This window comes from Hypanus sabinus, unplaced genomic scaffold (genome assembly GCF_030144855.1).
Source record: "Hypanus sabinus isolate sHypSab1 unplaced genomic scaffold, sHypSab1.hap1 scaffold_126, whole genome shotgun sequence".
NCBI classification, from domain to species: Eukaryota; Metazoa; Chordata; class Chondrichthyes; order Myliobatiformes; family Dasyatidae; genus Hypanus; species Hypanus sabinus.
Genome location: NW_026779325.1, coordinates 734,526 through 760,000, shown reverse-complemented (window position 1 = coordinate 760,000; position 25,475 = coordinate 734,526). Strand labels below are relative to the sequence as shown.

At 45.0% G+C, this 25,475-nt stretch overlaps 1 protein-coding gene across 3 annotated transcripts in view; it reads right to left on the bottom strand.

Moving 5' to 3' along the window:
* Nucleotides 1-25,475, bottom strand: part of LOC132386689 (NACHT, LRR and PYD domains-containing protein 3-like) — a 47,210-nt gene that overhangs the window by 7,469 nt on the left and 14,266 nt on the right. For 2 of the 3 annotated variants that reach the window (XM_059959034.1, XM_059959036.1), the window contains 6 exons: nucleotides 24,215-24,366; nucleotides 19,709-19,800; nucleotides 17,948-18,114; nucleotides 15,154-15,325; nucleotides 14,990-15,055; nucleotides 8,488-10,243 (listed from right to left, as the gene is read on the bottom strand). In XM_059959034.1, coding sequence (XP_059815017.1) covers nucleotides 8,488-10,243; nucleotides 14,990-15,055; nucleotides 15,154-15,325; nucleotides 17,948-18,114; nucleotides 19,709-19,718 — 2,171 coding nt within the window. In that variant the 5' untranslated portion in view covers nucleotides 19,719-19,800; nucleotides 24,215-24,366. Of the gene's footprint in view, nucleotides 1-8,487; nucleotides 10,244-14,989; nucleotides 15,056-15,153; nucleotides 15,326-17,947; nucleotides 18,115-19,708; nucleotides 20,083-24,214; nucleotides 24,367-25,475 lie in introns of those variants that run through there. The other variant, XM_059959035.1, reaches the window with a different exon arrangement.

Below are 25,475 nucleotides of genomic sequence, written 5' to 3'. Positions count from 1 at the left end.
GGGGAATAGAGATCCCATAGGATGATGGGGCATGGGGACGAGAGACGAGACAGGAGGAAGTGGGTGGGGAAGCAAGATCATACTGGAGGTTGGGGGATGCTGAGGAGAGATCCAATAGTTGGAAGGAAGGGGGAGTGGGAACAGAGTGTTAGAGCAGATAGTGAGGTGGTGGAGGATAAGGGTCATGCGAGGACTGCTTCTATAGACAGATATCAATGGTTTGTATGTGATAGAAATGTTCTCAGGTGCATCTATTTCAATGCAAGGAGTATTGCAGATAAGGCAGATGAGTTTAGATCGTGGATTGGCACGATGATATCGACATTATTGCTATTAGTAAGACTTGGTTTGCAGGAGGGTCAGGACTGGCAGCTTCATGTTCCGGGTTTCCATTGTTTCAGATGTGATAGGGGGAGGGATGAAAGGGAGAGGAGTGCCATTACCAGTCAGGGAAAATATCACAGCTGTGCGTAGACGGGAGAGCCCGCAGGGCTCGTCTACAGAGGCCATATGGGTGGAGCTGAGGAACGGGAAAGGTGTGAGCACACTAATAGGGTTGTATTATAGACCGCCCAGTAGTTAGAGAGAATTCGAGGAGCAAATCTGTAGAGAGGTAGCACACCGATGTAAGAAACAGAAAGTCGTAATTGTAGGGGATTTTAACTTTCCACATATTGACGGGGCCTCCCATTCTGAGAAAGGGTTAGATGGCGTGGAGTTTGTCAAATGTGTCAGGAAAGTTTTCTAAATCAATATATTGAGGTATCAACGAGAGAGGGTGCAGTACCTGATCTCCTATTAAGTAACCAGACAGGTCAGGTGACAGAAGTATGTGTAGGTGAACATTTTGGGTCCAGTGACCATGATGTCATTAGTTTCAAGATAATTATGGATAAGGATAGGACTGGTCCGCCAGTTAAGGTTCTGAATTGGAGAAGGGCCAATTTTGTGGAAATGAGAGAGGATCTGGGAAGAGTGGATTGGGATAAGTTGTTTTCTGGCAAGGATGTGTTCAGTAAGTGGAACGCCTTCAAGGGTGAAATTTTGAGAGTGCAGAGTTTGCATGTTCCTGCCAGGATTAAAGGCAAAGTTAACAGGCAGAGGGAACCTTGGTTTTCAAGGGATATTGGCGATCTGCTTAAGTAGGTGTTTAGCAGCTATAGGAAACAAGGAACAAATGAGGTACTTGAAGAGTATAGAAAATGTAAGCAAATACTAAAGAAGGAAATCAGGAAGGCAAAAAGAAGACATGAGGTTGCTTTGGCGGATAATGTGAAGGTAAACCCGAAGGGTTTCTACAAGTATATTAAGAGTAAAATGATAGTAAAGGACAAAATTGGTCCCCTAGAAGATCAGAGTGGTCGTCTCTGTGTGGAGCCTCACGAGATGGGGGAGATCTTAAACAGTTTTTTTGCGTCAGTGTTTACTCAGGAAACTGGCATAGCGGATATGGAATTAAGGGAAACAACCAGTAGTGTCATGGAACATATAGAGATTAAAGAGGAGAAGCTGCTTGCTGCCTTACAGTGAATAAAGGTAGATTAATCCCCCGGAACTGCCATGATATTCCCTCGGACCTTGAGAGAGACTGGTGTAGAAATTGCAGGGGCCCTGGCAGAAATATTTAAAATGTCCTCAGACAGGGGTGCGGTGCCGTAGGATTGGAGGGTAGCTCATGTTGTTCCGTTGTTTGAAAAAGGCTCCAAAAGTACACCAGGTCATTGCAGGCCAGTGAACCTGACATCCATAACAGGTAATTTATCAGAAGGTGTTCTGAGAGTTCGGATATGCAAGGATTTGGACAGCCAAGGGCTGATAAAAGATAGTCAACATGGCTTTCATGTTAGATCATGTTTAATGAATCTTGTAGTGTTTGTCGAGGTTGTTACCAAGAATACATATGAAGGAAAGGCTGTGGATGTTGTCTACATGGACTTTAGTAAGGCCTTTGACAAGGTCCCACATAAAAGGTTAGTTCAGAAGGTTCAGACACGAGGTATCCATGGAGAGATTGTAAACTGGATTCAAATTGTCTGTGTGGGAGAAGACAGAGAGTGGTAGTGGATGATTGCTTCTCAGACTGGAGGCCTGTGACTAGTGGTGTGTCTCAGGGATCTGTGCTGGGACCATTGTTCTTTGTTGTCGAAATCAATGATCTGGATGATAATGTGATAAATTGGATCAGCAGGTTTGCTGATGACACTAAGATAGAGGCGTTGTGGACAGCGAGGAAGGCTTTCAAAGCTTGCAGAGGGATGTGGACCAACTGGAAAAATGGGCCAGAAAATGGCAGATGGAATTTATAACATATGACATATAACCAGATAACGATTAGAGCAGGGAAGCAGGCCATCTCGGCCTTTCTGGTCTGTGCCGAATGCTTATTCTCACCTAATCCCACCTACCCGCACTCAGCCCATAACCCTCATTCCTTTCCTGTCCATATACCTATCCAATTTTTTTTTAAATGACAAAATCAAACCCGCCTTTACCACTTCTACTGGAAGCTCGTTCCACACAGCTACTACTCTCTGAGTAAAGAAGTTCTCCCTTGTGTTACCCCTAAACTTTCGCCCTTTCACTCTCAACTCATTCCCTCTTGTTCGAATCTCCCCTATTCTCAATGGAAAAAAGACTACCCACGTCAGCTCTATCTATCCCCCTCATAATTGTAAATACCTCTATCAAGTCCCCCCTCAACCTTCTATGCTCCAAAGAATAAAGACCTAGCTTTTCATTAAGTGCTGAAACCCAGGTAACATTCTAGTAAATTTACTCTGTACTCTCTCTATTTTGTTGACATCTTTCCTATAATTCAGTGGCCAGAACAGTACACAATACTCCAAATTTGGGCTCACCAATGCCTTGTACAATTTTAACATTACATCCCATCTCCTATACTCAATGCTCTGGTTTATAAAGGCCAGTATACCAAAAGCTTTCTTCAGCACCCTATCCACATTAGATTCCACCTTCAGGGAACGCTGCACCATTATCCCTTGATCACTCTGTTCTGCTGCATTCCTCAGTGCCCTACCATTTACCATATATGTCATTTTTGGATTACTCCTACCAAAATGTATCACCTCACACATATCAGCATTAAACTCCATCTGCCATCTTTCAGCCCACTCTTCTAAGTGGCCTAAATCTCTGAACAACAAGCTTTGAAAACCTTCATTATCCACAATGTCACCTATCTTAGTATTATCTGCATACTTACTAATCCAATTTACCACCCCATCATCCAGATCATTAATGTATATGACAAACAAGATTGGACCCAGTACAGATCCCTGAGGCACACCACTATTCACCACTTTAATGCAGACAAGTGTGAGGTGTTGCATTTTGGAAGGACAAATCAAGGTATGACATACACAGTAAATGGTAGGGCACTGAGGAGTGCGGAGGAACAAAGGGACCTGGGAATTCAGATACATAATTCCCAGAAAGTGGCGTCACAGGTAGACAGGGTTGTAAAGAAGGCTTTTGGCATCCTGGCATTCATAAATCAAAGTTGAGTATAGGAGTTGGAATGTTATGGTGAGGTTGTACAGGACATTGGTAAGGCCAAATATGGAGTATTGTGTGCAGTTCTGGTCACTGAACTATAGGAAGGATATCAGTAAGGTTGAACAAGTGCAGAGAAGATTTACTAGGATGTTGCCCGGTCTTCAGGAGTTGAGTTACAAGGAAAGATTGAACAGGTTAGGACTTTATTCCTTGGAGCATAGAAGAATGCGGGGAGATTTCAAAGAGGTTTACAAAACTCTGAGGGGTATAGTCAGGGCAAATGCAAATAGTCTCTTTCACATAGATTAGGAGAGATAAATTACAGGAGGACTTGGTTCAGAGTGAAAGGGGAAAGGTTTAGGGGGAAATTCTTCACTGAGAGAGTAGTGAGAGTGTGGAACAAGCTGCCATCTGATGTAGAAAATGCAGAATCACTCTTAAGTGTTAAAAATAAATTGGATAAATGTATGGTTGGGAGAGGACTGGAAGGTTATGGACTGGGTACAGGTCAATGGGACAAGCGGAATAGAGATTCGGCACAAAGCAGAAGGGCCGAATGGCTTGTTTTCTGTGCACTGGTGTTTTATGATTTTATGATTCTATGAAGGGGTGTGGGGAGGAGAGTTCACTCAGGCAGAAGGACGAATGGGAAGAGAGCTCCCACAGGAGGAAGGGAGATGGGGAAGGGATATCCCACAGGAGGAAAGGGGATGGGGAAGAGAGATCCCACAGGAGGAAAGGGGATGGGGAAGAGAGACCTCACAGGAGGAAGGGGGATGGGGAGCAGAGATCACACAGGAGGGAGATGGGGAAGTGATAACCCACAGGGGGATGTGGGAACGGGTAGAGAGAACTCGCAGGGGGAAGGGGGATGGGGAAGAGACATCCCATAGGAAGAAAGGGGAAGGGGAAAAGTGATCCCACCGGAGGAAGGGGGATGGGGAAGAGAGAACACACAGGGGGATGGGGTAGAAAGATCCCACAGGAGGAAGGGGGATGGGAAGGGATACCACTGGAGGAGAGGGGATGGGGAGGGGATCCCACAGGAAGAAGGGGATGGGGAAGGGAGATCCCAAGGGAGGAAGGGGAGCGGAGAGAGAGGCATTAAACAGGATGAAGGGGGAAGGGCTTGAGAGATCGGCCAGGAGGAAGGAGGACGCGGAAGAGAGATCCCACAGGAGGAAGGGGGACGGGGAGGAGTGATCCCACAATAGGAAATGGGATGGGGATGAGAGATCACATAGGAATAAAAGGGTGGAGAGTATAAATCCCACAGGAGGAATGGGGATTTGGAAGAGATATCCTACAGCAGGATGAGGGATGTGGAAGAGAGATCCCACAGGAGGAAGGGGAATGGGGATGAGGGATCCACGGGAGGAAGGTGGATTCTGAGGGGAGATCCAACAGTTGGAAGGAAGGGGGAGTGGGAACAGAAATCCCAGAGGATGAAAGGGGGATGGGAAAGCGAGATCTCACAGGAGGATTGCTGCCCATGACACGTGCTAGTGAGGCTAGAAATAGGAAGATAATGCAGCTAAATACGTGGCTGAGGGGATGGTGCATGAGGGAGGGGCTCATGTTTCTGGACAATTGGGCTTTCTTCCAGGGGAGGTGGGACCAGTTCGAATTGGACAGTTTGCACCTGAACTGGAGGGGACTAACATCCTTGTCGGTAGGTTAGCAAGTTCTGCTCCCGGGGTTTTAAACAAGGTTGCAGGGGGAGGGGAACCAGAGTGTTAGAGCAGATAGTGAGGTGGTGGAGGATAAGGGTCATGCGAGGACTGCTTGTATAGACAGATATCAATGGTTTGTATGTGATAGAAATGTTCTCAGGTGCATCTATTTCAATGCAAGGAGTATTGCAGGTAAGGCAGATGAGTTTAGATCGTGGATTGGCACGATGATATCGACATTATTGCTATTAGTAAGACTTGGTTTGCAGGAGGGGCAGGACTGGCAGCTTCATGTTCCGGGTTTCCATTGTTTCAGACGTGATGGGGGGAGGGATGAAAGGATGAGAAGTGACATTACCTGTCAGGGGAATATCACAGCTGTGCGTAGACGGGACAGCCCAGTGAGCCTGACATCAGTAATAGGTATATTATCAGAAGTTGTTCTGAGAGATCGGATATACAAGGATTCGGACAGCCAAGGGCTGATTAAAGATAGTCAGCATGAATTTGTGTGTGGTAGATCATTTTTAATGAATCCTGTAGTGTTTTTCGAGGAGGTTACCAAGAATGCATATGAAGGAAAGGCTGTGGATGTTGTCTACATTCACTTTTGTAAGGCCTTTGACAAGGTCCCACATAAGAGGTTATTTCTAAACATCCAGTCACTAGGTATCCATGGAGAGGTTGTAAACTGGATTCGAATTGGCTGTGTGGGAGAAGACAGAGAGTGGTAGTGGATGATTGTTTCTCAGACTGGAGGCCTGTGACTAGTGGTGTGTCTCAGGGATCTGTGCTGGGACCATTGTTGTTTGTAGTCTGTATCAATGATCTAGATGATAATGTGATAAATTGGATCTGCAGGTTTGCGGATGACACTAAGTTAGAGGCGTTGTGGACAGCGAGGAAGGCTTTCAAAGCTTCCAGAGGGATCTGGACCAACTGGAAGAATGGGCCAGAAAATGGCAGGTGGAATTTAATGCAGACAAGTGTGAGGTGTTCCATTTTGGAAGTACAAATCAAGGTACGACATACACGATAAACGGTAGGGCACTGAAGAGTGCGGAGGAACAGAGGGATCCGGGGATTCAGATACATAATTCCCTGAAAGTGGCTTCACAGGTGGACAGTGTTGTAAAAAAGGCTTTTGCCACCCTGGCATTCATAAATCAAAGTAATGAGTATAGGAGTTGGAATATTATGGTGAGGTTGTCTAAGACATTGGTGAGGCCAAATTTGGAGTATTGTGTGCAGTTCTGATCACCTAACTACAGGAAGGAGATCAGTAAGGTTGAACAAGTGCAGAGAAGATTTACTAGGATGTTGCCAGGTCTTCAGGAGTTGAGTTACAAGGAAGGATTGAGCAGGTTAGGACTTTATTCCTTGGATCATAGAAGAATGAGGGGAGATTTGATAGAGGTTTACAAAATTATGAGTGTATAGACGGGGTAAATGCGAATAGGCTCTTTCCACATAGATTAGGAGAGATAAATATGAGAAGACATGGCTTCAGCGTGAAAGGGGAAAGGTTTAGGGGGAGCATTAGGAGGAACTTCTTCACTCAGAGGGTGGTGAGAGTGTGGAACGAGCTGCCATCTGATGAGGAAAATATGGACTCACTCTTCAGCTTTAAGAATAAATTGGATAGATACATGGATGGGAGAGGACTGGAGGGTTATGGACTGGGTGCAGGTCAATGGGACTAGCGGAATAAGGTTTTGGTACAGACTAGAAGGACCGAATGGCTTGTTTTCTGTGCTGTAGTGTTCTATGATTTTATGATTCTATGGGGAGGAGAGTTCCCACAGGTGAAAGGGGAATGGGGATGGGGAAGAGAGATCCCAAAGGAGGAAGGGGGATGGGGGAGAGATATCCCAAAGGAGGAAGAGATCCCACAGGAAAAAGGGGATGGGGAAGGGAGATCCCACAGGCGGCATGGGAGTGTGGAAGAGAGATCCCACAGCAGGATGAGGCATGGGAAAAGAGATCCCACAGGAGGAAGGGGTATATAGAGAGAGATTAAACAGGATGAAGGGGGAAGGGGTTGAGAGATCGGCCAGAAGGAGGAGGGATGTGGGAGAGAGTTCCCACAGGAGGAAGGGGGTCGGGGAAGAGAATTTCCACAGGACAATGGGGCATGCCAAAGAGAGATCCGACAGGAAGAAGTCGATGGGGGAAAGAGATCCCACAGGAGGAAGGGGGATGGGGAAGAGAAATCCATAGAAGGAAGGGGGATGGGGAAGAGTGATCTCAGAGGTGAAAGGGAGATGGGGAAGAGAGATCCCACAGGTGGATGGGGGATGGGGAAGAGAGATCCCACAGGAGGAAAGGGAGATGGGGAAGAGAGATCCCACAGGTGGATGGGGGATGGGGTGAGGAGATCCCACAGGAGGAAGGGGGATGGGGAAGAGAGATCCCACAGGTGGATGGGGGATGGGGAGGAGAGATCCCACAGGAGGAAAGGGTATGGGGAAGAGAGTTCCAACAGCAGGAAGGGATGGGAAAGAGAAATGCATAGAAGGAAGGGGATAGGGAAGAGAGATCTCACAGGAGGAAGAGGAATGGGGAGGAGAGATCTCACAGGAAGGGTGGGGGGTTTGGAAAAGACATCCCACAGGTGGATGAGGAAAGAGTAATAGAGAGCCCACAGGAGGAATGGGGATGGTGGCTATATTCCAAAGAATGGAAGGGAGATTGGAATGAGAGGTCCCACAGGAGGATTCCAAGTGTAAACGATAATCCTACAAGACGAGAGGACGCAGACAATTTTTTGTACGTGTGTGTTGTGTCTGAACAGAGGCCCAGAGGAGATGCGCCCTCGCTCTTTGCGTATCTGGAAGTGAGCAAAGTCACACACGGGGAAGGGCAGGGGAGGACAATCTCACAATGGTATTTCTTTCCTTCTCACTGGGACAGTCTGCTGACGGTCTCTTGTCCCTCAACGGGAAGGGGGTGTGAATCTCTGACCCACCTGCTGCAGTCAGTGTTGGTCTGGGTGTCAGTAACAGTGAGAAGGAACATTGTCAAGGGACGTGTCACAGGCAGCGAGAAACACGGTCATTCCTGTGATTTACTACCATTAAACCAATGGTCATTGTTCACTGATCTGATGAAGTCTCCAACATCCCTTCACAAGGATCCACATAACCCTCCCGTCCTTGGGGAATTACTGACTGATCCCCTGGGCATTTGTCACAATTCTTCACAATCTGATTTACTACAAATTTACCGAAATCCCTTTACATTGAAACAAGATAATGGAACAGTTTCACAGTTCGGAGTGAGAGACAAACCAAGTTACCTCAACTCCTGGCACTTGTGCAGCCCGGGTCCCAGCTGCTGGATTCCTTCACACTGAATGTGGCAGTCCTGCAGGTCGAGGTGTTTTATTGCATCACAGAGTCCGATGACATGAGACAGGACCGCGCAGTCCATCGGGGTCAGTGTCATTCCACGGAATGAAAGTTTTTCCACAGATCCCAGAGCGGCCTGAGCCAGTCCACGATTCTGAGACTCAAACAGGTAGTGCAATGTGTTCAGGAGGCTCCTTTTACCAGCTTCACTCCAAGTGTTTCCACTCTGGCGTTTAACCTCCTCCGTCACCCAGTCAATCACCCGGCAGGTTGTTTGATGAGGAAATGGACCCAGAAACTCCTCCAGGCCCCGAGCTGTCATTGGGGAGGAGAGACCAGCAACAAAACGGAGAAATACCTCAAATCGCCCATCTGTTGTGTTGTGGGCTTCAGTGAGGAATTTCAGGATATCCCCGGAATGTGGATTCAGGAATTGTGCGACTGCAGCTACAAACTCTTGGATGGTGAGGTGTGGGAATGTGTAGACCACGCTTTGGGCAGAATCCTCTCTCTCCAAAAGCTCCATCAGGAACCCAGACAGGAACTGGGAAGGCTGCAGATTGTACTTGCTCAAATCTCCATCTGTAAACACAATCTTCCTCTCGGACACTCCTCTGAAGGCCATCTGACCAACCCTGAGTAACACATCACGGGGGTTCTCAATCTCACGACCATGGTTTTTCAGGATGTTGTAAATATAGTAGGAGTACAGTTGGGTGATGGTCTTGGGAACTCGCTGTGGGTCCCTGACTCTTTGTGTGAAGAAGGGGCCCAGTGCCAGAGCGAGGATCCAGCAGTAGGAGGGGTTGTAGCTCATGGTGTACAGGATCTCATTCTCCTTCACATAATTGAAAACAGCTTCGGCCACCGTCTGATCTTCAAAATACCTGATAAAATATTCCTTCCGTTCCTCACCAACAAATCCCAGGATTTCAGCCCAGACACTGATATCGGCCTTTTCCAATAAATGTAACGCAGTGGGGCGGGTGGTCACCAGCACTGAACACCCTGGGAGCAGCTTGCCCTGGATTAAACTGTACACAATGTCAGACACTTCGCACCACCACTCGGGATCTGGACACTGGTGCTTGGGTTCTGTATCTCTCCGACTGTCAGCAAAATCGATTCTGTGTTTGAATTCATCCAAACCATCAAATATAAACAGCAATCCCTCTGGGTTCTTCCAGACCTCTCTCAGGATATTCCCAAAGTAAGGATACTGATCCAGAATCAGTTCCTTCAGGTTTATTCTGCAGTTAATGGTGTTTAAATCCCGGAATTTGAAACTGAAGACAAACTGGAATTGTTGGTATATCTTCCTCTCGGCCCAGTCGTAAACAATCTTTTGTACCATTGTTGTTTTCCCGATCCCTGGGACTCCGGCCACTGCTGCGGACATCCCTGATTTGTTTCTAAAGATAGATCTTTTCAATTTCTGAACAAAACTCCTCTTGAATAACTGATCAGTCCGGATTTTTTCTAGCTTACCACGGAGACCTTTTTCTCTCCACTCCTCGTGTTCTCTGCCTCTTGCCAGGAGCTCATGTTCCACCAGTGTCCGATCTCGAACAGTAGAAATGACCGTGAGCTCAGCGTATCTATCAACCAGCTGGAAAACCTTCACCTTCTCCCTCATCAGGATCGTGTTCACTCTCAGTGTTTCAGTTTGTGTCCGCAGAGTCTCCATGTGTTTCCTTCGAACATCTTAGGACAGACAGAAATAGGTTGTCAATGCCTGACCTGATGAACATGGAGCATGCAACATATTTTCTTTAAATAAAAAAATTCTTGTGAAAGACATTGTTTGGGTGAAATTCGGAGATCAGAGATTAAAGTGTCTGAAACTGAACAACGGCCCAGAAACATTTCTGATCTGATTCAGATCCGCTGTATCCACTCTCCCCTCTGTTGGTAGTTTGCAGATTCCCCGGTGTTCCAGCGAGCAACAAGTGCACACGTGATTCGGGAGAGGAGAGTGTTGTGTGGAGCGGGTGGTTTCACTGCTTTCACTGCTCAGCTTCTGCTGAACTGTGCAACCCTACAGAGGGTAACAGTGGGGGGGGGGGCATTTACTTGCTCTACTGACTTTTACTTCTCTCACAATGGAACCCATGTTCTTGACACTCCTTTAGGATTAAACTGTCAGTACTGAGCCACAGAAAAGGAACATAATTTCAGTTTCCTTTTCCAGGCTGAGCTTGTCACGATGTGACACACCCCGCACTGGTCTACAGTCTCTAATTCTCCGAGGAGCTGGTACATGAACCCAGGCAATTCCCCGATGATGTGCGGAAGAGCAGGAAGCTGAAGAGGATGGCAGCGGTAATGGGGAACTCTAAAGTCAGGAGGACAGGCAGGCGATTCTGTGGACACCGATGGTACTTTGCCTCTCAGGTGCCATTGTCTGAAATGTTTCTGGACGCGTCCAGAATATCTTGAGAAGGGAGGCTGAGCAGCCAGAAGTTGTGACAAACATTGGTAACAACAACGTAGGGAAGAGAAAAGGGAGGAGGTCTGGAAAACAGAACACAGGGGGTTAGGAAAAAAGCTGAGGAGCAGGAACTCAAAAGTAGTGATCTCAGGATTGCTGCCTGTACCACCCGACAGTGGCAATAGGAATAGAATGAGGTGGCAGAAAAATGTGTGGCAGAGCATTTGGAGCAGGGGGCAGGAATTCAGGTTTCTGGATAATTGGGACCACTTCCGGGGTAGGTAGGACCTGTACAAAAGGCACGGGTTGCACGTTAATCCGATAAGGATCAATATTCTTACGGGCAGATTTACTGGGGCTGTTAGGTGTTTTAACCTGAAATGGCAGGGGGACTGGAACTAGGATGATAAAGCTGTGGATGAACCAGCAGTTTTACAAGTAGATGATGGGTTTAACATGAATGTTAGGGTGGACAAGCCAATGACTGGGTTCAAATACAGACGGAGCAAACTGTTAAATTGTACCACATCGACAACATTCAAAAGGGTGGAGATGCAGGACTAAACGCATTATATTTAAATGCACTCAATATTCAGAATAAGGTGGACGAACTTTTGGTGCAATTAGAGATTGGTCGGTATGATGTCGTGGGCATCACTGAGTCGTGGCTGAAAGAAGACCATAGCTGGGAGCTTAACGTTAGAAGATTTACGTCTTATCGAAAGGACAGGCAGGAAGGCATAGGCGTTGGTGATGTGGCTGTGCTGGTTCGAGGTGGAATCACATCTGCAGAAAGAGGTGACATAGGGTTAGAGAATGTTGAAGCTTTGTGCGTGGAGGTAGGAAACTGTAAGAGTTTAAAAAAAAGCTTTATGGGGATCCTATATTGGCCTGAAAATAGCGAATGTGTGGGGTTGAGATTGCAAAGTTGAGTTGGAAAAGGCATGTGTTAAAGCCAATGACGCAGTTGTAATGAAGGACTTCAATGTGCACGGGGAATAAGAAAATCAAACAAACGTCAGGAATCAGATTGCAAGAGAGGGAATTTATTGAATTCCCACGAGATAGGGTTTCAGAGCAGCTTGTGCTTGAGACGACGTCTTTGATTGGGTGTTGTGTAATAGCCCTGATCTGATGAGGGAGCTTAATGTAAAAGAACCATTAAGAGATAGTGATCATAATATGAGTGAATTCATAATACAGATTGAGAGGGAGAGGCATAACTTACAGTATCAGTATCGCAATGGAATAAAGCGAATTACAGAGGCAGGAAAAGATGAAATATGAGAGCAGAAAAGCCAATAATATAAAGCAGGATAATAAACACTTTTTTCAGTTATATAAAGATTAAAAGAGAGGTGAGAGTCCATGCTGGAACACTGGAGAATGTGCACTCTGCATATATCTTCACTGTTCCAGACGCTAGCAGCATGAAGTGGTCTGCGAGTGACAGGCAGTAGGAGTGAGTGCCATTGCTATTACAAAAGAAAAACATCTCGGCAACTCTTAAGGTGCAAAGTCACCTGGGCCAGATGGACTACGTCCCAGAGATCTGAGAGAGGTCGCTGAAGGGATGACGGATGGATTGGTCATGATCTTTGAAGAATCACTTGATTCTGGCATGGTCCCGGAGGACTGGAAGATTGCTATTGTCACTCTACTCTTTAAGAAGGGAGGAAGACAAAAGAAGGGAAATTATAGGCCAGTTAGCCAAACCTCAGCGACTGGGAAAGAGTTGGAGTCTCTTATTAAGTTTGAGGTTTCGATGGACTTGGAGACTAATGACAATATAAGTTAGCATGGTTTCTGTTGGAATTCATCCTGGAAGTAAGAAGCAGGGTGGACAAAGCAGTCAGTGGATGCCATTTACTTGGATTTTCAGAAGGCATTTGATAAGCTGCCACACATGAGTCTCCTTAACCAGATAAAATCTATGGCGTCACAGGAGAGATACTGGTTTGTGCAGCGGAATTGCTGACAGGCAGCAGACAGCGAGTGGGAATAAAAGGGGCCTTTTCTGGTTGGCTGCCAGTGTCCGGTGGTGTTCCGCACGGATCAGTATTGGGACCGCTGACTTTCAGATTGTTTATCAATGATTTAGATGATTGAATGTATGTATTTGTGGCAAAGTTTGCGGATGATACAAAGATAGGTGGAGGGGTCGGTAGTGCGATTGCAACAGGACTGAGACATATTAGAAAAATGGGCTAAATGTGGCAGATTGAATACAGTGTTGGAAATGTATGATAATGCATTTTGGTGAAAGGAGCGGACTATTAACTAAATAGGAAGAAGTTCCAAGAATCAGAGGTGCAGAGCGACTTCAGAGGGACATCGGAGCCTCGAGCAAAACTCACAGAAGATTAGTTTAAAGGTCGAGTCTGTGGTAAAGGTGGCAAAAAAGAGAATCGAATATAAATGCTGAGCCTTTACAAGACTGTATAGTCAGGCTGCACTGCAGGTGTGTTGTCAACAGCTTTTCAGTACCTCTGAAAAGATGTGTGGTCATTAGAGAGAGTCCCGAGGAGATTCAGGAGGATGATTCCGGGAATGAAGGAGTTAACATATGGGGTGTGTTTTGGCAACTTTGGGCCTGTACTCACTGGAATATTAAGGAATGCAAGGGAATCTCTTTTAAACCTGCAGAATGTTGAAAGGACCAGATAGGGTGGATGTGGAAAGGATGTTTCCTGTGGCAGGTGCATCCAGAACTAGGGGCCAGGGCCTCAAAATTGAGGGGCGATCCTTTACAACAGGTAAGGAGGACTCTTTGAGCCAGAGAATAATGACTGTCTGTAAGGCTCTGGCTCAGACTGCAGTGGAGGCCGAGTCCATGGATGTAATGAAGGCAGAAGTTCCTGATCGGTCAGGGCATCAAAGGATATGGCGAGAAGGCAGGTGTATGGTGTTGCGTGGAATCGGGGATCAGCCATGATGGAATGGCGGAGCAGACTGAATGGCTGAATGGCCGAATTCTGCTCCCATGTCATGTTCGTATGGAGGAATAACAACAAATCTCGGCTCCACTTTGGATCAGAGGTGCGAGATTTCCCTTGCTGGAGTTGGATGTTCCAATTGGAATGGTTTGGCTTCAGTTTTGTCAAATCTCCAGATACTCGGCCCCACAGAAAAGGTGTTGTGACAAATGCAAATTGCTTCGTGTCCTCCAGCCACAGCAACAAAACCTGTCTCTCAGACTCTAACAGTCACTAAACAGGCCTCTAAAGAGATGTATTCAGACTCTCAGAGTGAAATAACAACAAAAACCTGTCTCCCAGACTCTGACAGTCTCTAAACAGGCCTCTAAAGACACGTATTCAGACTCTCAGAGTGAAATAACAACAAAAACCTGTCTCCCAGACTCTGACAGTCTCTAAACAGGCCTCTACAGACACGTATTCAGACTCTCAGAGTGAAATAACAACAAAAACCTGTCTCCCAGACTCTGACAGTCTCTAAACAGGCCTCTAAAGAGATGTATTCAAACTCTCAGTGTGAAATAACAACAAAACCTGTCTCCCAGACTCTGACAGTCTCTAAACAGGCCTCTACAGACACATATTCAGACTCTCAGTGTGAAATAACAAGAAAAACCTGTCTCCCAGACTCTGACAGTCTCTAAACAGGCCTCTAAAGAGATGTATTCAGACTCTCAGTGTGAAATAACAACAAAAACTGTCTCCCAGACTCTGACAGTCTCTAAACAGGCCTCTAAAGATACGTATTCAGACTCTCAGAGTGAAATAACAACAAAAACCTGTCTCCCAGACTCTGACCGTCTCTAAACAGGCCTCTAAAGAGACGTATTCAGACTCTCAGTGTGAAATAACAACAAAAACCTGTCTCCCAGACTGACAGTCTCTAAACAGGCCTCTAAAGAGACGTATTCAGGCTCTCAGTGTGAAATAACAACAAAAACCTGTCTCCCAGACTGACAATCTCTAAACAGGCCTCTACAGAGACGTATTCAGACTCTCAGTGTGAAATACAGACTTTCAGATTTCCGTTCCATCACTTACCTTTCAGATGTTTGGGCACTTCAGAGAAATCCCGCTCAGTGTCCATGTAGGCGAACTGGCCGTCACCTGTTCAAACAGATTTACCTGCATGAAGTCTGTTCTGTGTAATACTGTAAACTCATCAGCATTTACATCTGTAACACACAGTGTATTGTACACCGTACCTCGCTCCCGTATTTCATTCAATATTCTGCTCAGCTTCGGTAAATGGTGGTGCAGTTTCACAAAGGATTCCCACATCACCTTCCGGGCCCCGGAGCCTCTCTCCATCACCAGATCCAGGAGGAGTTTGGAAGCGCCCGCTCGGTTTCCCTTCTTCGCGAGCTCAGTCACGCTCTGTAATGAACAATGGGGAATATATTGAGGAACGGAGGGATGGGTTCAAATCTACCCTGAACATGGACAGACCCAGCACATTCTGCTCGTCACAGATCACTGACAGCAATTGTTCGCAGCAGGAAAAAGAAATTAAAAGAAGTTAGCATGGCCAATGATGACTTTCTGAACGCCACAGATTGCGGGGTACTTATCCACTTGGCAAGGTTTAAACAGAGCAGTCATAGTGTGAGTGAGCCAGAGATAGAGTAGGTTATTGATGCTTTGTGTCAGAGAGGGTTCATTGAGGAGAGGCGGAGGCTTGGGTTGATCTTGGGTAATATTTCCCTTCTCTTTTTCACGGATAGAACAGTGGGAAAGCCAGGCAGGATAGTGGGATGCTCTTCCTACAGGATGCGGCAAGACAGGGAGACGTTCAGTGTCCCCGATAACTACACCTTCAGGAATTTCATCCAGCTGCAGCTTAACACAGACTGTGCTGAGGAATCGGAGCTGGAGCTGGGTGAACTCAGGATCATTCCGGAGGCTGAGAGATTGACTCAGGCTATACAGGGAGGGAGCTGTACACAAGGCCCGGAACACAGGGAACTGGGTGACTGTCAGGAGGGGGAAGGGAACAGGCAGCCACTACAGGAAACTCTTTGTAACAGGGATACGGCTTTCTGTTTCGGGGTATGGCCTCGCAGAGGAAAGCCACGGTGATTATGCCTCTGGCTCTGAGTTTGGCTTTGTGACTCGGAAGGGATGAGAAGTGCTGAGATGCACTGACGGGGAATACAATGATCAGGAGAATAGACTGGAGATTCTATTTACGAGAACAGGATTTTTGGATGGTGCGTTACCAAGGTCAGTGATATCTCGTATCGACACTGAAACTTCCTTAAGGGCAGGATGAGCAGGTCTTGGTCCACGTTGGTACCAATGCCAAGAGTAGGAAGTGTGATGAGATACTGCAAAGTGATACAGATCCAAAATTTCTTGAAAGTGTTATCGAAGGTAGATGGCGTTGTAAAGCTTTTTGGACATGGGGCTTCATAAATCAAAATATTGAATACAGACGTTGGGATATTATGTCGAAGTTGATGTTTCAGAGGCTAAATTGAAGCAATGTGTACATCTACCTCCTGAAAGGATATCAATAAGATTGAACAAATGCAGAATAAAATACAGATTGTTACCAGGAGTTGAGGATCTAAGATATAGAGGAAGTGTGAATAGGCTAGGACATTATTCCATAGAGTGTAGGAGGACCATGAGAGATGTGAAAGAGATATGCAAGTTTATAAAAGGTATACAGAGAGTTATTGCGAAAATGCATTTATTACTGAGGTTGAGTGAGACTGGAATTAGAGATCATAGGGTAATGATGACAGGTGAAAGGCAAAATGAAGGGGAACCTGTTCACTCAGAGGTTGCTGAAGAGCGCGGAACGTGCTGCCATCTTAATTAGTCGATGTACATTCGAGTTGATTATTTAAGATCAGTTTGGATAAGTTCATTCAATGGGGGAGTTTTGGATATCTCCAGTCCGGGTTCAGATCAATGGGACTAAGCAGATAATAGGTCGGTGTGGGCTAGATGGGCAGAAGAGCCTGTTGCTGTACTGTAGTGTTTGATGACTATGACTAGGTGAAACTATGGCCGGGCCACTGTTGATTTTTGCCAGGGTAATCCCTGGTGAACCGCAGCAGCTTCACCCTTCACTGCCAGGCTCCACGAGGGGTCCAGTGCCAGCCAACAGCTGGAAACTGGCAGTGAGGAGCAGCCAGCAAACTCAGGACTATTGTGTATGTGTGACAGACCAAAGCCGACCGGTGGTAATGTTGAGTAAGAAGTTTAGACTGAAATTATCAGCTGCCTCACGTGGAATGTCGTGTTCAGTATGGTGTCTGGCTCTTCACTAATATTAATTCTGGGTGGTAATAGGTGAACGCACTCCAGTAGCACTGGGACCATTAGAAAGCTGTTTTCTTGTAATTCTATGTTAGCTGTAGATGTTTGGAATATTTTCAGTGGCACTAATGTTGCACTTCCCATGTTAACAGTATATGCTATGGTAATTACAAACTCAAATTGGAAGTCACAAGGAACAGAAGGTAACAGAACCATGAGGCATGTTGGGATATTGATCAAAAAAAGGGTCAGCAGTTCAAATGAGAGACGACAGTCAGTGTTGAACTGACGATGGGGTTGAAGGTAGACTGAGAATGAGCTGAGAAATAAGTCACTATATATTTGATTTGTGGGAAACCCGTGGGTCATCAGGAGAACGTAGACTGGTCAGTGGCCATTAAGGTCGAACATTGGGAACATGATGTGATGAGTGGTGTTGAGTGGTTATCTGTCCACTTGCAATGTCCGTCAAGTGTCACATCACTAAATTCACCAGTCAATCATTGCCTGTATCCTAATCTGTCTGTAAATGAATGTGATCAGAAAACTGGAGAGAAGGTTGTGTTGGTTAATAAAAGTTCAGGGTTTTTCGCAGATGAAAACTCTTTTCTTGATGTTGACCACAAGCAGTACAGGATTTTTACAGCCCAGAGGTGTCGTTACACCCGTTCTGTCGGTTTGTGATAGATTCAGTAGAATATACAGTCAGTGTATGTCCCTTCCACTTACGTGATACTCCTGCCCGGTGAAGTGATCCTCGCCCATTAACATGAAGCTGACTCCCTCCACGCCCTCCTTAATCGCCTGCTCCAGTCGCTCCATGTAGAATCTCGTCAACCGAAACAGTTGGTGATCGTCACAATTTGACAGGAAGGCGGAGATGGCGGAGTTCAGATCTGTAGTCGGTCATAGAACATAAAATAGTAGATGTACCATGCGTATGCGGACACGATGCCATTTTAAACCAATCCCATTTTCAGGAACACGGTCAATGTCCCCCGTTCCCGGCCTACTCATGAGTTCAAACGCCTCTCAGACGCTGCTGAGTATCTGTTTCCAGTCCAACCCTCGGCAGCTCATTCCAGACACCGATCACTCTCTGTGGAAAACCTGCATCGTAAATCCCCTTTAAACTTTACCATCTAAACAGACCTGTTACCTCAGGTTTTTGTGGTGAAACTCGTCTACACCCTCTACAGACCCTCCACATCATTCTCGATTTGCGCACAATACTGAAATTGTCTCTTAACCAACGCGTATCCAGTTACAGTCTAACTTTAACAAATACCTCAACTCATCGTTAGCACACTACCAATTGTGTTGCCACCTTAAGGGAGCTGTGCACACCCATCACAGGACCCGACAGTACATCAATCTTATTATCAGTCCCAACATTCACCGTGCACATTGCTCGCGAATTTGACCTCTCAAAATGCAACTTCTCACATTTGCCTGAATTATCTGTACTTGGTGACTCTCTGTTCCTATTTCTAACTGGATGCCGAACACTTTAACAACAGTCCCAAATTTATTCATCTCCTCCAACTCTGTAAATCAACGAATAAGTCCACCCAGTACATCATATGATTAACCTATTTGATTCACACACAAGACGCATGGCGAAACAGTGATCCTTGCGAACACTACCAGTCGCAGACCTTCAGCCAGAACAACGCTCCTCTCGTGCTGACTCCATTTTATGTACCCAAGGCGACTTTGAAATCAACTTACAGATTCTCAGCCCGAAACATTGAAGGTTATTTTTTCTCTGTAGGTGCTTCCTGACCTGCTGAGTTCCTCCAGCATTTTGTACGATGCCCTCTCCACTTATTATTTTGTTTTACTTTAATCCTATTCGCCAAGAGCATTTCATTGCTTCAGTAGCCACCCCCCCCCCGGCCCCAGATTCCCTGTGTACAATTTCTCTTGTTCACTGTCTTCTGCCCCCAGCCCGTCCTCCCTCAATATAACGTCCTTTAACTCGGCCACAGAAAACAAACACCGGGAACTCCCCTCACCTCCATTGTACAACAACCCGTTAATCTGGGGAGAATTCACCATTGCCCTTCCAAACAGAAAACACCTTCTGTTTCTCTCACTGGCTGTCGGAGGCATTTCCCACATCAGGGCGTACCAAATGCTGACAGAAATTCTATCTGTTCCTTTGACTGTTACATTGCCCGCTGTTGTATTCCTATCTGAGTGTTACCCACTCCCACCTTATTCAGGGGCTCCTTCTCCTTTCACTCCGGTGAAGATCTGTGTGGTGAGCAGAGCGATTCGATCATTCCCCTCGTTAGGTCCCTGCGCTGGACCTAGTGAATTGTTCCAATGCTCATGGACTCCTTACCAGTTGGAACAATGACTCCGTTTGATGGTACTTTCTTTCTGCCCTTTTATCGGCCAAGTTTATCCCTCTGAATTATTGATGATTTGACTACACGTGTACCATGATGACAGATTTAATGAGAAAGAGCCCAGTGAACATACCTGTGTCCATTCTAACTCTGACTGACTTTGGTTGATTGTCGCTTGCTTGTCTGACGTCCGGGTGGAAGAAAGCCTCACCTGCTGGCAATGACCTGAATTACACAAATAAAAACGTATGATTCAGTTCCTCTGTCCTTCAAATTTAAAACATTTTTGTAAGGTCACTGCTCACTCTCCAACATTCCAGACAGTAAATGGAGATTGGTACAAAGACCTTCAACTGAACACAAATTTCAAGAAGATAGCAAGGAAATATAAGGAAACTTACTTAAAGGAGCGATGCATTGAAGCTGAAGAAGCCAACAGAATTGGAAAAAAGAAGAGATCTGTTGCAGAAGAATTGAGATATCATAGGAACATTTCATGTAAAATGAGCATAGGAAAAGACAAACAAGGGAAGGACCTTACAGAAGCAAAGGGCATCAAAGGGAGTTGGCAGGAACACACAGAAGAATTGCAAAAAGATCCAACAGTGAAGACATTAGCAATGACTCCCTCATCGATCTAGAGCCAGACATTCTGGAAAGCGAAGTCGAATGGGTGATAGAAAACATTGCCAATAATAAGGCTGCAGGATGTGACAGGATTTCAGTAAAATTGTTGAAATTTCTAAAAGGTGATGCTGTAAAAGTGTTGCATGCAATTTTCCAGCAGATCTGGGAAAATATAAACAACAATGACTTTTAGGCTGGATTAAGATCCGTTTTTATCCCAAAATCCAAGAATGGAAATGTCAAGTATTCACGTGCTAGAAAAGTAATGCTAAAGATTATGCAAGCAAGACCCTAGCAATATATGGAACACGAACTGCCAGATAGAAGCTGCTTTTAGAAGAGGCAGAGGTACCAGAGACCAAATTGCTAACCTATGCTGGATAATGGAGAAATCGCGAGAATTTCAGAAAAGTATTTATCTATGTTTTATTGACTACTCTAAATCCTTCAGCAGTGCGGTCCATAATATACTATGGCAAATACTTAAAGAAATGGGAATACCTGGACATCTGTTCTGCCTTATGAGAAATTTGTACAAAGATCAAGAAGCAACAGTTGCCAGACACAGAACAACAAATTGGTTCAAGATTTGGAAAGGAGTATGACCAGTCTGCATACTGTCACCCAGCTTATTTAATCTATTTGCTGAACATATGAGGAATGCTGGTCCAGGCGACTCAAAATGTTGCAGTGAAAATTTCCAGACAGAATATTAACAACCTCAGATATGCAGGTGATACGATTCTAATGGCTGAAAGTGAGGAGGATCTGAAGAAGCTTCTAATGAAAGTGAAAGAAGAAAGTTGAAAGCTGGCTTCTTGCTCAATATTAAGAAGACCAGCCAGTCCTATTAACTTTGTGGTACTAAATGGAAAGGAAGTGGAAGCAGAGACGGATTTTTTCGTCCCTGGTTCAAAGATGTCTATAGATGGTAACGGTGATAGCCTTTTCAAATTTATTGGGTAGGAGAGCTATTTTGTTGCATTGGAAGGATCCTAATCCACCTACTGTTTTTTTCTGGCTCTCCTCCATTATGTTTTGTTTAAACCTGGAGAAAATTAGAAGTCGGACGTTCGATACATCTTTCAAATTTGAACAAACCTGGCCACCTTTCATTCAATATTTTCAGAAGATCTAATTCCTTATCTTTTTTAATTTTTTTTTTAGTTTTTTTCTTTCTTTTCTTTCTCCCTCCGTGAAGTTTCAGATTTGACCAGAAGGACGCTTTCTTCTTTTTTTGTAATCTTGTCCTCAAGTGGACTGCCCAATTCCCCCCTTTTTTTTGTTTTAGTTTTTAGTTTGTTTAGTGTTTTTTTTTCTCTCCTATAAAGAGAACATTTCCAGTCTTTTTTTGTATGAATTGTCAAGAGGAGTTGTGGTTCTCTGTTTATATATAATAGCCTAATATTATATTACACATGATTTTGACAGTGTATATCATTTTCTTTGTTTGTACGTTTATTCTATAATGTATTTGATATAACTTCACCTCTGATTCGTATCTATTCATATAAATTTTTTAATCAATAAAGAAAGATTGAAAATGATGGTAAATGCAGCGTATTAAACGGCGCTTACTTCTGGGGAGGGTAGTAATGGCAAATTTAGATAAAATACTGAAGTGCAGAGACATAACATTGTCTACGAAGGACCGCAGAGTCAAGTATATAGTATTTCCAGTTGTGATGTAAGGCTGTAACAGCTGGAGTATTAATAAGGCTGAATACAAAATAATCAACGCCTCTGAACTTGGATGTTGGGGGAAAGTGTTCGCTGGACAGCAAGAAGATCCAACAAGTCAATACTTGGAGAAATACGCCAGACTGCTCACGAGGAAGCTTGAAAAGCTCAGCTATTTTGATCACATCATGAGGGGACAGGATTCCTTAGAGAAGACTCTCATGTTCGGTAAAACAGAAGGCAAAAGAAGGAGAGGATGACTGAGGCTACGATGGATAGATAATATTAATCAGAAAATGCCTATGCCCTTGGGGTATCTTAGAGAGGCAGTTTCCAGCAAGGAGGCTTTGTGTGCATTAACGCGGTTGTATTTGGCTGTGTTCATGTGTTTTCATGTATGTTTTGAATTACTATTAAACTTGAACATAAATTGGACAATGATTGTATCATAAACAAAAAAAAAGAATGGATATAGATGTTTTCAGTCAATAACAGACTTGTTGCATTTTGTCCCTAATGCAGACAGGGAGCAACCATACTCCAAGCATCTGACCACACAACACCCACTGGGACAGCCTGCTGGCCCGAGGTGGGTCTGTTTACTCCGCCGTTTAAACCCAGAGACCTCAAACAAAAGGCAGCCACCGGGTCCCTCCAGCCCACCGTGTCAGATAGTAAGATCGTGACTTGCTGTCAAAATCACCCCGACTCCGCACTTGCAGGCAACACTTTATCGGTGTCCACTAAAAATATGCTGAAGTCTTCTCCATCCTTGCTCATACTGAGGAGATAAATCCCCTGAACTCCCACTTCAATCCGTCGCCCTTACAGCTCCGCCAACTGATTGTTAAGGAAACCCCTTAATGACGAAACCCATATCCCCATTGGTTGGTATACTAAATTGGTATTTGGTGTCACCAATGAGAGACAAGTAAATGTCACGTCACTTCACGAGAGATACCGGGCACGCGCAGCATGCTGAAATCGTCTCAACATCAGCCGAAACTGACGAAGCTCCGCGAGAGGGCGCGCGGTAGATGGGGAGACTGTAGAGTCAGTAACAGGGAACGGGGAGCGCGTCCCTCGGTCCCGTACCGTGCGGACCAGCTCACCGATTGTGTCATGGTCGATCTGCAACCTGCTGGGATACAACATTAACACACAAATCTTGATGTATATACTTAATCAATGTATGATTTCTTTTCACTTGAACTTACATTGGCTTACACTAATTAAACTGTCAGAATTTTTCTAATCAACACACCAAGTGCATAAGTAGACCACTCGGCCTACCGAACATGCTGCTGATCCGATTTAAACTTTCGTTACGCATTCTCCCATGTTCATTTCGATAATACTTCAAAGCCACTCTTTATAGACAAACAGAGCTTTGAATGGAATCAAAGGCTTTAATTTCTCTGGACAGTGAGTAGAAAGAGTTCCTAACTCCCGCGATCAATACTGGCAAAAGAATAGGAGGGTGAGAGGGTGAGTGGGGGGGGGAGGGGAAACTGTTGCTGCGATGCCCTCTCCACAGCCAATCTTTCCACAGGCTCTCTGAACATTGCATCTACCTTTATATCAACTCCTCCATCATCTGATCCAACACGCTGCTTCCCATACTGAGGTTAAACCGACTCCGGCAGCTCTAGTAGTCCTGGCTGCAAGTACATTCGTTCAACTCAAGTACAGGTATAACCCATGGCTTTGATACAGGATTAAATTGGAACATAACTTAATTATAAAACCTATTTCTGCTTAATCACAGATTCATAGGTTCTGAGAACTTATTAGCAGAAAAGTGTTTGATTAATTTAAGTATATGTAAATTATTGGTTGACATTTGCTAGTTCAGACTGAATGAAATGCGGTGCCGGGACATCTGACTTCCAGAGGGATTGCTCTTAACAGAGGCTTGCAAGGCGATATACTCGAGGGCAAGTATATCATTGCAGCTTGCAATAGACAGAGGAGTCAACGACATGTTGCTGCAGTTCATGGTAATTCCACAGTTCCGCAATCACTACAGCAGGAAACGACTGCGGCATCTTATAAAGGGAGGAAATTCTCAAAGCATGTTGAGATTATTATGACGTAACACAGACAAGCAAGGAAACATGAGGAGTGACAAGTTTAAATGAGCAAACGATATGAGGGAATGTGTGTGGCTTCACAGAGCTGATGCTGACAGCTCATTAGCAGATCTGTGATTATTGCAACTGGCATAACTGCTATTTCTCGGTGTATTCAGTCTCACTCCAGCTATTTCCTATCTTCCTTGGTACAGAAATGTTATGTCTAAAGGAACAGTGTTTGGTTAAGTGAGACTCACCAAACTTTCTCCTGACTGAGTCAATGGAAACTCCGAGTCAGAAGAGTTCTGTTGAATTGATGATCTCCGTCCTCGGGCTGGTTCACTTGTTGCTGTTCCCTCGTTTTCAGTTGTGGGCGTTTCTTCCAATAAACTTCTCACCGCAGGTCTAACTTCAATGAAAGAAGGAATGAAGTATGTTACTAAAACAAACGAGAACAAAGCATTAACCTGAAATTTCAATTCTGAACGCATATGTCATGATCCGAGTGAAGAAATCTGTAACTGTCCCTCAGACTTTACAAAGCCTGACATGGGGTACAAAGGAACACAGACAAAATGCTGGAGGAACTCATCAAGCCAGTCAGCATCTGGATGTCAATGTTCCTCTCTTCCAGCTGCTTAGTTCCTCCAGCATTTTGTGGGTGTTGCTTGGATTTCCAGCATCTGAAGATTTTCTCTTATTTGTGATGGAATACAAGGAAGTCATCATTCAGTCATGATATAAGATACAAGTCATAATATATAACAGGAGAATTATCTGATAAAGTCATTCTAGTCTGTTCCATAATCAATCATGGAGGATTACTTTCCAACACCGTATTCTTGCTTCCTGCTATAATTCTCAACCTATTTAGCAAGCCAGAACATGAATAAAACCAGCGATCGCCTCCATCACATTTTCAAATTCCACAGATCAAACAACCTTTGGCTGAAGTAATGTCTCTCATCTCAGTTTTAAAGTGAAGCTTCTTTATTCTGAGGTGGCACTCTCAGATCCCAGACTCTCCGTCTAATCCAGACATACTCTCCATTCCCAATGTATCCGGGCTTGTTGTAATTCAGTTGGTAAATAATCACCCCCGCCCTAATTTCAACCCCACCCCCCCCCCCCACCAATCCTAGATTTTGAGGGAGGGGGTTGATTTACTCTTCAGCTGGTGTAGCACACCATTGTGGCCGAAGGGCCTGTTCCTGTGATGTACTGTTCCATGTTCTGTTCCATCTTCAGCGTCTTGAGTTTCTGTTCGACTCCCACTGGCCGATAGACAGTGAGGCGAAATTTGCAAACATGGATGGGACAATGAAGCCCCGGCTCCATTTCTACTGGTGGAACCACAAAAGAGCGTATTTAGAAACTTTTTCCTGTGAATGACGGAATGGAAACTCATTCTCTGTTTTGCTTCCCAAGGAACACTAGAACCAAACGTCTGAGCACAGAACAGAAATACTCGTTCAACATCTCATAAACCGGGGCAACTTCATCCCCACATCTATTTTA